Source organism: Zeugodacus cucurbitae, chromosome 6 (assembly GCF_028554725.1).
Source record: "Zeugodacus cucurbitae isolate PBARC_wt_2022May chromosome 6, idZeuCucr1.2, whole genome shotgun sequence".
Taxonomy (NCBI): Eukaryota; Metazoa; Arthropoda; class Insecta; order Diptera; family Tephritidae; genus Zeugodacus; species Zeugodacus cucurbitae.
In genome coordinates, this window is record NC_071671.1 from 28,080,203 (window position 1) to 28,091,868 (window position 11,666).

An 11,666-nucleotide genomic window follows, 5' to 3' on the forward strand; every position below is an offset into this window, starting at 1 on the left:
AGCTGACAATTTGGGAATGGAAAAATATGTCTTCCAATTATATCGACTAAACTAGAGCAGACATCGATTATAATGAGTGGAATGTAAGTTTTCAAAAAGTTTTCAGCGAAAACTGTGATGTCGTTTGACAGATTTTGCATGGATGAAAACACAAGTTTTCGAGCGAAAACCCATTTTTTCAATGAAAACATGTTTTCAATGTCGGTTCGAACGTAGTATTAGACACTTCGCCACACTTGTCACAGTTAAAATACAGTATTTGTGTAAAGTTTTATTCCGCTATCTTCATTGGTTCCTGATGTACATATATATTATAATGTGAAGTAATCAGATAAAATTCAAATTTTATTAAATGGTAAGTAGGCGTGGTTGTGAATCGATTTCGCTTATTTTCCATTCGTGCCATAAAGGTGTCAAGAAAATATTACCTCTTTATATACTGTGTAAGGTAAACTACTGCATACAGTTTGGTTTATATAGTTTTAGTAGTTTACGGGATATATACCCAAACCCGATTTTGGGGCGGGCCACGCCCACTTAAAAAAAAGTAAAAAAAGTTTTTTTAACAGCTAAGCTTTAAAAATTACTAAAAAACAATTAATTTTTATTATGACTTACAAACAAAACTATAATACTCTCTTTGCAACATGTTGCGAGGGTATAAAAATTAATAGCCAAAGAAGATATCGGAAAATACTTTGCACAAATACTGCATTTTAGTTGTGGCATTGCTCATTTAAAAATTGTCGAAATGGGACTATAACTTTTCTAAACACCAGATTTAGATAATTTTTGATTTGGCAAAAATATTTTCTCTCAATAGCACAGAAAATAATGAATCACAAGGCTGGCTGACTGTGACAGAAATGTTCTAAAACACCATAAATGCTCGTCGACAATAGTCAGGTAAAACGTTGCTCCTTTCCACACAGAATATTAAAAGGCGTATAATCTTTTTGAATAACCATAACAATAAACCCGCATATTACTCGGTCGATGTTATATTTTGCAACGAGACTAAATTTATGATGATTATGTTTAACCAAGCAAGATTTAGAGAAAATTTAATTCAGATCAACAAAAAAAGAATATTAACCAACAGAAGCTTTCTGTTTTGTTTCGGGACTATGCCTCTTTTAAAGACTTTGCCGAATTTCCAAGGATGTAATGACAAAGGAGTAATACATATAGAATATACATAATTTATTTTGAAGTGCCGCAATTTTTTTTTAGCTTTGTAAATATCTTAAATACAATCATGTATATGAGTACATTTCGCCAAAATAGTACAAGTCTTTTTTGGGCACCATCGTACAATTTTAGTTTTGAATCTTACTGCCTTCCCTAAATAAAAGCGTTGCCGGAACGTTTTTTACTGCTCAGCGTTAACGTCAATGCACCATCCCTAACCCGGACGTTACACGGGAAAGTTGCCAAACACTCACACTTTTTTACTACCACACTCTTTCTTTCGGAACTTGAAAGCCATCTTGCTTTCAATTTTTGCGGGCATGAATTGTTTCAAGTTGATGATCAGAAATTATCAGCTGAGTCCAGAGTTCTCCAATTTTCAAATTACAAGTATTAAAATTTTAAAAGCAATGACGAATAAAGATGAAATAAGTGAATTATTACACAAACAGTGCGTTTATGGAACATGAATCTTCCGAGATTAATTTAAAAATAAAGACTTATGAATCCATTTTGGCGATAAATGGAAGCAGTTTCCTTGACGACGGAAACAATAATAAACAATGTAACAATAATTGAATATCAAGTTGCCTGCAGCCTACGTTATAGCTTTCAATTTATGCCAATTTTGACAATTAATTCGTATGATCAACTTGAAAGCATGTTCTTTCCCGTGTAATGGCAGCGTAAATAAAAGCACAGCACAGCATTGCACAATAACAGGCTTGCGCCGGTCGTTTGTGTGGTGTATGGTGATGTTTATGCAAAATTGCGCAGTTATTGTGCTAAAATCAAAATCAATTTGGTTTTTTACCCAAGTCTGAAATATTGCACAATGAATTTGTGCGATGAATGGCGAAAACTGTACAATTTTCAGTTTAGTTTGGCACTGTGATGTGTACATCGTACGCCTAGTTCAAAATGATTATTGCTCAGTTTTGTTGTGTAGTAATTCGCACAATATTGATTTTCACAAGTCTCTTTTTGCGCAATGATTTTGTGTGGTGTAGGGGCCCTATTATGTATCAAAATGTTTACTTGAATTGTTGTTGTGAAATTTTATTGTACAAAGAAACTTCGTTTTTCGCAGCTAAATTTACATCTTAACGCGCTGTCAAAATAAAAATTTTCTACCGCTCAGCACCGCCATCGCGTTATTTCGGTATGCGCCAAACAAATTGTATGGAGATGAGCCACTTTTATTTAGGGAAGGCAGTTAATTGCTATAGCTGCGGGCTGCCAGGAAGAGGAAGAGCCTCAAAATTTACAAGTTACTCTCACAAAGAGCTAAAGTAATAAAACGGAAACTTTAAAATAATTTCAAATAAACTGCGAGGAAATAATAATTCATTTTTATAATAAAAACAATCAATTATTAAATGGGACGTATGTCCGTATATTATCGTTTAAATCTAATTCCAACTAGTCCAATCACTCACAATTAAAAGAAATACAAATTAACAAAATCAAAGCAAAATTTATTCAACAATTGTTTCTACATTTAACGGCCGTCAATTGCTGCTAGCGAAAATTTCATAAATGGAGCATATACCAAATAACGTAAGAATAACAAGCAAATTAAACAGAAATCTTAGTACTAATTAAATTGAAACAGGCTTCAGTGGTTATTCTCTTTAGGTACTTTTATCGTAAGAAAAAATATATAATATTAAAATGTATTAACTGAACAGTTGGAGTCTCATAATTCAGAGTATTGTGAGAACATTGCATATTGCCTAATGCTTTCAGGGTTGTCTAATGCGAAAAACAGTTTTTAAATATAGTGGCATCACTGTGAATTTACATTGTTATTTCATTTCTATGCGGTTTAACACCGACTATACTTTTTCAGCAAATTTAGGGGCACAGGTTGAAAAAATAGAGTTGATAAGTATCGATTTTTTTAGAAAATTTGTGAAAAAGTACTTCTTTCAGTCGCGAGAATTCAGTAAAAGGATAAAATGGATGCGTAAGTAATGCAAAAATTGAGCTGGTATAGAAGTTGAACGAAATAAATAAAGTATTTTGATTTATGGAGCAGTTTTTCATATATGTATGTATGATATATTTTTTCAGGTTAAGAGATGAGGTAGAATCTCTAGAAGCTATATTAATGGATGATGTTATAATAACAAGGAATTCTGAAAGGTATTGAGTTTATTATTTCTACACCATATATGTATGTACGTGTTTATTTACTTTAATCATTTTTTTTTTTTTTCAATTTCAGTGGAGTGCCAGAACTTATTGAAACTACTGTATTTCCCCAAGTTGGAGACGAAGATGAACAATATGTGTGTGTAACCCTTCAAGTAATCCCTTCATCGGATTATCCTGAAACAAGTCCTCAATATAAGTTATTACGGCCTCGGGGCTTAGATGATGATCGGTTGGAAAAAATTAAACATGCATGTAACGAAAAATTGCAAGAATCTATAGGCTTTCCAGTAGTTTTCGATTTAATTGAAGTTGTTCGTGAGCATTTAACAGGAAGCAACTTACCCAGTGGGCAATGTGTAGTTTGTCTATATGGTTTTAGTGACGGTGATGAATTTACGCGAACAGAATGTTTTCATTACTTACATAGTTATTGTCTAGGACGTCATTTAAATGCCTTGCGGCGAACGTATAAAGATGAATATGATAAGTTGCCAAGTTGGCTTCAAAAAACTGTGGATCCTTTTCAAGCATTATGCCCTGTTTGCAGGGAACACATTAAAGATGAGGAGGATAGTTTGCGTTGTGCAATGCCTCCATCGGAGTTGGAACAAGCACCAGAATTTATATTAACACGCGAACTTCGGGATCTTCAACATCGCATGTCTGCTTTATTTTTGAAACAAAAAAATAAAGGAGGCATTATCGATGTGGATGCAGAAAGTGGAAGCGTTATATCTATCGAAACTGAGGAGGAGATAAGAATGCGTTTAGAAAGTAAAAAAACGTTTGATGAAAGAAATAAAACGGAAAGCATGTCTCCTGAATGTAATATACTAAACTCTGACGGAACTGGATCCAGTGGATGGCGAAAGCAGAATTTCGGGTCATCAGTGTCTACTGAACAAAAAGTAAGAGTTTTAATTTTTATATTTTCAAAATTCATAATTGTGTTTACTTTCTTAAACAAAACCGAATAGATGACAATTTGATATTTATTAAATAAATATGAAGAAAATGTCAAACTAACCCATTAAATTAGCACATTTGCTATACAATAACATTTTAAGAAAACATTTATAAATTATCCCCAACTTAATTTCAGGAACCAACTTGTTCTAAATCTTTAGGCGGTACAAACTGTGAACCCGTTGTACAACAGGCAAATAAAGTGAGTGGAGAACCCACTAACAACAATTACCATCATCACAATCGCCGTCATTACCGTGGAGGTAGGCGCCATCAACAACATTATCATCATCATCGTGGTGAACGGGAAAGAGACCGTGATCGAGGAAACGAGCACATTATAAACAGTGGTGGGTCCAGTGCTAACGCATCTTCATCCACTGGTGGTAAACAAGCAAAGGCTCAGGTAGCCAATAATAGCCACGGCAGGTGACGATTAGTACGAATTAATATAAAGCATTATAGCGAAGCTACTATTTCCAACTATTTTTCCTCACATTGTCAGCAGTTCGATGCGTATAAATGTGATATTTATTGTGCCGAGATATTTGGCACGCAGCTTCTATATACTTAGCCATGGCATGTTTGAAATTCAATTGAGTTTTGTTTTATTTTCTATCTTATCGATATTGATCTGATCTCATTAGGTTACCGATATACTCTTTTATGTAATATATATGTATATATTTATTTTTGTATCGGTACGAATTTTAATTACTTTTTATAGTTCAAACAACGCACACTTACGATTTATAAAATTATCATTTAATTTCGCTCTAATTAATGAAAATGCAAATATTTAGGGTAAATACTACCATTTATATTTTTTCCTAACAATATCCACTCGGCCGAAATGTCAATGGAGAATCTGCGAATGACGTTATTATAAAATAAATATATTTGAATTCAACTACAGATCTTCCATTGTAATCAGCAATAACAATTTGCCAACAGAGAAATAACAACATGTCGCTTTAATTACTTTGACAAGTTCTTACATAGCCTGGAGATTCTTTGTAATATTTGAAGGCAAAGAACTCATAAATCAATATTTGAAGGACTTATTTGTAACATTTTCAATTCCCTACTTCAAATATTGGATATTGATAAATGTGAAATGTAAAATATATCTTAAGTTTTGATTTGTTCTGTGATTCTTTTAGATTATTTGGTTCAAACTCCATTTCAAAGAAGTGTGTTGATTAGAAATATTTTGGGAAAGCTCATAGTGAAGTGGCCAAGTTCCATTATTTCATTTCAACCCAATCGAAAGATGAATTACAATAATTTAAATTATCGATCACTAGATTTTTGCTAATAAATACTTGTGATGTGTGCAGCTGAGAATAAAAAACCCACAACGAACAAAGTTATTGGAAAGCATTACTCAAACTATTTTGGCATTGTTTTCTTCAACATAAACAACAATAACGAAAGTCACCAATAATTTTTTTATTTATTTATTTTATATTGAAATTTAAGGATCGATATAAAATCGCTACATAGTGTAAACCTAAAGAATGAAAATATTATAAATAATATGAAAATGATTATGGTATGATACCTTTAATATATAAAAGCAGAAATTCTTCGAAAATACACCACTACTTTTAATTTCTCCATCCTTCCTTTCTTATATAATCTTCATTTATCTTAAGTAAATGAATTTGAATAACATAAGTTCATATATTGAATGTAATATATGAATATTTAGACGAATATATGTGTATATTTGTTATATATATTAAACATGCACACCTAGGTTAGTATTGGAACTTAATGCCAATAAATCGTGGTTCGCTGTTGTATGAAATCGATATTTTACGAAATTTAAAATCTAAAAATGTGTGTCATGCTCTTAGTTAAGATAACAATTGGGTTCAAACAAAATCGTCAAAGCTAGTAAATGGTAATCGTGTTCTAGTTGTATCGAAATAAATTATTGCCAAGTGTCAAAAAACGAAATGTTGCAGAGACATTTAATATCTTTAAAATGTACTTTTAAATGGATTACCAATATAAAGCATCCATAAAGATATGAATGTATACAGTTTCGTAATCAGATACAGTTATAATATCATTAATGTATATTCATAGTTCGCTTAATATTAATAAATTGAATTCAGTCTCCCAAAGCAGAAATATATTTCCTTGTTTCGTATGGGGACAAAAGTTCTACGCCATTTATTGTGGGTGGTAGCAATCGACTTTTGGCCACACCAAGTATGAATAAAGTCATATGCCCAGTGGCTTTAAATTAATTTACATGTTCTTTGTAAAGTTACTGGAGTGTTTTCCTGCGAATGACAGGCACCTTGACGAAGTGCAGGTTTATCAGGAATGCACGTTCTGGCAGCAGAGGGGGGGGGTCAAAAGCTTTGTGACATCACATTTCAAAATTTAGGGCAATATCGTTTCCCGCTCTACTGCCCTCCTGGGTGCTAGACGACTGGCTGCTCTGTACCACGCCGATCACGCAGCAGCATAATTAAGTATCTATTATTTCTTGACTAGTCATTCGTTGTCTCTGTACTTTAATATTTAACTAAATGTTGATTTTATTAAAGATTATTCAATAAATATAAGAATAAACAGAATAACCTGTTTGTTTTTTATTATATGATAAATCCATAAAATTGGAAAATGGGTGACGTCACGTCAGGGGGTGGGGGGGGGTCTGAGTTCAAAATGTGACAACTTATGACAAGGAGGGGTTAAAAAGTCCTTAAATTCGTGTGACGTAATTTATGGATGGCCCCCAAGATCCCAAACGGGACTTATATAAGAGGATAGGATAAGAGTGCTGTTAAGTACGCATTTCCCGGAGCCGATGTCGGAAAGTCAAATTGTGGAGATAGTTACATAACTCTGTCCGTTCTGACTAGACATTCGCAAGATCACATTTCACAGTGCACTCAGTTAAGTATTAGGAATCTTTAGGAAACTCAGGGCTCCTCGAGCGGACGGGATCTTCCCAGCCCTACTACAGTAAGGAAGGGACTTATTGCTTCAACAATTGTACCAATTGACGTCTGAAATCTAGAAATAACTAGAGTACGGGGAAGTAGCAATAAGTGCTTTCCTGGACATCGAGAGAGCGTTTCAACGCCTCCATATACCGCTCCATATAGTGGTAAAAGAAAAGCCAACCAATCCATTCACATAATCATGGTGCCGGGACACAAAGGGATTGCACTATCGCCAAACCTGACAAACTATCGGACGCGGTAACTAAACTGCTGGGCCCCAAAAATTTTTAGCGGTGGGACCACACACGTGGACACACAATCATGTTCTGGACAGATATAAAGGCAAAAGATAGAGAAGGGCACTGCCATCGGACAGCGGGTCTACGTCAATAAAACGCCTACTGGGGAGTTACAACACTTAAATATTCTAGTGTACAATAAAACTCCCAAGGCGTAAACTAAGAATATTGACGGGACTTTATACATGTCACTGTAAGCTCAGGAAGTACCTTTACAATCTGGACATGATCTGAATTCTGCCACTTCGGTAACATGGAGGATGAAGCTCAGAAAATGTTATCTTCTCGACAAATCAAGGGCAAATTATACCTTCCCGTTACTCCCAGATGTGTCGCACGAGTTTTTAGCTTCATACCACAATAAAATTTAAGTCAAAACCGCGGTTGACTGATGTTCATAACACAAAACGATTGGAATTTGTCCGAAAATACATGTCCTGAAGTGAAGAATGACGTTATATTATTTTCGAATGAAAAAAAGTAATTTGCACGGCATGGTCTGTTACAGCTGCTATAGGCATGATCTAAGCAAACATGGCGTAGTACGTTAGATTTTCGGAAAAGGGACTGTTATTTTATTATTAGAAGATGAGTCGTTGACATAATATGAAGATTATCCCGACATATACATTTGATCTTTCAAAACTCGAACTTTTGAATAGGCAATAGCGTTTAAAAGAGAAATTTCATACAAAATTCCATCCATAAATCGAAAATTTCAACCAGGGCATAATACAAAATTTAAAATTTTACGATCGTTAGTCCCACTGTATCGTATGGAGGCGAACAAAAAATATGACATATGGATTGCATAAATCATGTAACAAAGGTATGGGATACAGACGTCAAGAGCCAAAGGATAGCCAACTGCAACAAACAAAATTACGTAAAACTTTAAGCGAAGTAAATAAATAAAACAGTATAAATCTATATTATAGCTTTCTGAAAAATTGTATGTTTTAATTAAAATTTCTATAACTCGAAGTCTCTCTAATTCGAAATTTGTTTGTGAATTATGGTGATTCGAGTTATGGAAGTTCAACTGTAGGGAAAGTTGTTTTTTTCACAAAATATTAAATTGCAATGCCCTGCATGTAGTCCTGATTGTAATCCTATCGAAAACCCTTGGTGTATACTATCCGGTAAAGTCTTCTCAAAAGGGAAACAATACAAAAGTATTCTTGAATTAAAAAATGGGATTCGTCAATCTTAGAAAAATTAGCTGACCCATGCCAAATTTAATTTTTGCGTACTACAAATATACTAAGACTTAAATATAATCTCTTACTTTTTGCTTACTTGTTGGGTCCATTAGAGCTACGTAATAATTACAGCAGTACCGAAAAAAAATTAATTTGCCACTACGTTGCTGATACTCTGCTGATGCCAAAAAAAAATTGTTATATGGATCAAAATGGATATTGTTTGATTTACTAAATATTGAAAAAAAAAAAACAGTAAAAAATTAACTTTTTATTGGAAGCAATTTCGACAAAAGGCGAGTAACAAATAAAAGAATTATATTAACATTTCTTCTTTCATTGTGTTGTGCATAACAAAATTTTGTATCGCCGACTATTTGAATAAATTTTGCAAAAAATGTGTCGTAAGAACGTCATGCTGATGCAAATGTTGCTGAAAATTCACGCATAATGTGATACTTTGACGAATTTGCAACACTGCTGTCGTGATTTCCATCTCGAACGCACCCGTTACTTTTTATAAAATGTGTAAAAACAAATGCCCATCATAAAACTCACTTTTTGATGAAAATAAATAAAAGGTGATGTTTTAATAAATTATTGTACAGTAAAACCTGTAAAGTTGGACACCTTTATAATTTGGACACTCGCTCAAATTGGACAAAATGCTCTGTACTAACATAATATAGTACAAAATATCCATATATTCACTGCTTAATTTGGACACTGTCTATCTTGGAAGTTGGACAAAATGTGTCTCAATTTTTAAACGGCAAGCATTAAAATCTTTTTTTATCTTGAACAATACATAATGCATATTTGTATGCTTTTTACTTACATTACACACAATTGTATTTGTACATATGTATGTATTTCGATATCAGATAATTTTTTCAAACGCTGTAATACCGTTATTTTTGCGAAATTTTGTATGTAACAAATTTCATGGAATAGCTATAACACAATTACGCGTATTTGATCAGTTGTTGCAGACATGTCAAAAAGAAAACACGCAGTAGAGTTATCTCTAAAAATAAAAAGTGATATTTTGTTTGAACCGGCTAATAAAAGCCTATCTATAAGGAAATAGGCAGAAAAATATGGAGTTTCCAAATCAACAATCGGTAATATTGAAAATAAAAAGCAACATATTATACAAGAATTAGAAAACAACGCTGATCTGGAACGTAAAAGAAAAACACGTACAACTGATTTTGAAAAAATTAATGAGGGAGTGAAATCGTTTTTTGAAAAATGCAGATCTAAGAATATTCCTATCAATGGCCAAATAAATCAAGAAAATGCTAAGCTATTGGTCTCTGAGTTACAAGTAGAGAACTTTAAAGCAAGCAATGGGTGGTTAGAATCTTTCCGCCTAAGACATAACATTCAATTTTAAGCTTTAAGTGGTGAAGTAGCAGTAGTAGATCTTAAAGCAGCCTCAGTTTGGAAGGAAAAGTACCAATACTTTTAAAAAATTATTTACCTGAGGATCAGTTTAATGCGGATGAAACAGGACTGTTTAATCGTCAATTACCTACTCGAAGTTTCGTTGCAAAATGCTCAGTTAGTAAAGGAGACAAGCTGGCAAAAGAAAGACTGAGCGTATTGTTTTGCTGCAGCAGTACTGGAGAGAAGTTAATGCCACTAGTTATAGGTAACGCTGTGAAACCGCGAGCCTCGAGCTTTTCACAGAAATAAAATCGACCCAAAAAAATATTGTGCAATGGGCTCACAATAAAAAGGCTTGGATGACAACTGTAATTTTGGCTTAGTTCTATCAATGAACAAATGAAGAAGCAAAATAGAAAAATTATTTTGTTTATTGACAACGCTACAAGCCACAGTTTAAGGAATGAATATTCAAATGTGTTTGTAACATTTCTGCCACCGAACCTAACAGTAGAAATACAACCTCTCGACCAAGGAATTATTAAAAATGTAAAAACAAAATACAGTGCACTCGCGGTAACGTGAACTAATTAAAACCAAGGGAGTTCACGTTAGTGAAAATGTTCACGTTAGCGATTGTCGAATTTGAAGACGCAAAATAACTTCAAATTGCCAAATTCAGGATTTTTACACATTTAAATGTAAAAGGATTTTATTATTGCCATTAGTATGTTCATGGGTACATATGAAATTGCGAATAAAATTTCACATTAGATTTATTCATTAACAAAATCCGTTATCTTTTTCTGCTGCTTTTTCCTTTCTAATAGCTGAAATACTGCTTTCTCCCTTAAGCGTCTAAGTACACTCATGTCGCTTTGATCAACCATTGCATCTCCAGCCCCATTGCAATGCCTTGTTAAAGATTTCAACTGCCTCACTTGCTGCAATTTTCTTTATGGGGTCTTCGGCAATACAATCATCATCGTCACTTTCTTCAATTTCATGGATTTCGGTGGTATCATCAACACAAGGGTCATCGTTCCACTCTCGAACCATTGGCAATGTAAACTCAACCTAAAATAGAAAAAAGTAATAATGATATCAAAGTGTGTCGTAAAACTTCTACCTGAGGACTCAAGTCCTGAAGGAGATCAACTGACATTCGCATTAAAGAGTTTATTTCTGCACTCCATTTGCCTTTCAGGATACTTAATGGAATGTTATATTCAGGGTCCTCCTCGTTTCCCATTAAACTTAAAATATTTTTCCAACAATTGGCAAGAGTTTCTGTGCTGACCCGATCCCATGCGACAGATAAAAGGGTAACAGCATCTTTCAACGTTACATTTTTCATTGATTCAAGCAAATCTAAATTTTTTGCTGCTATTGAAGCCAACAAACTGTTTCTGTAATATAACTTTGTTATTTTAATCGCATTTTGATCCATAGGTTGGATAAGAGGGGTGACATTTGGCGGCATAAAC

At 33.6% G+C, this 11,666-nt stretch overlaps 1 protein-coding gene across 1 annotated transcript; it reads left to right on the forward strand.

Moving 5' to 3' along the window:
* The first annotated feature begins 3,001 nt into the window (after window positions 1-3,001).
* On the forward strand, window positions 3,002-6,179 carry LOC105219472 (E3 ubiquitin-protein ligase RNF25). Its single transcript, XM_011195621.3, has 4 exons — window positions 3,002-3,160; window positions 3,268-3,339; window positions 3,422-4,259; window positions 4,454-6,179. The coding sequence occupies exons 1-4, from the start codon at window positions 3,153-3,155 to the stop codon at window positions 4,748-4,750; spliced, it is 1,215 nt and encodes a 404-aa protein (XP_011193923.1). The 5' UTR covers window positions 3,002-3,152; the 3' UTR covers window positions 4,751-6,179.
* Window positions 6,180-11,666: the final 5,487 nt, after the last annotated feature.

Bases quoted from the DNA above. Each gene is read 5' to 3' on its own strand.
- LOC105219472 (XM_011195621.3), top strand. The intron at 3,340-3,421 runs GTATTGAGTTTA...TTTCAATTTCAG, and splicing joins ATAACAAGGAATTCTGAAAG to TGGAGTGCCAGAACTTATTG. The intron at 4,260-4,453 runs GTAAGAGTTTTA...ACTTAATTTCAG, and splicing joins CAGTGTCTACTGAACAAAAA to GAACCAACTTGTTCTAAATC.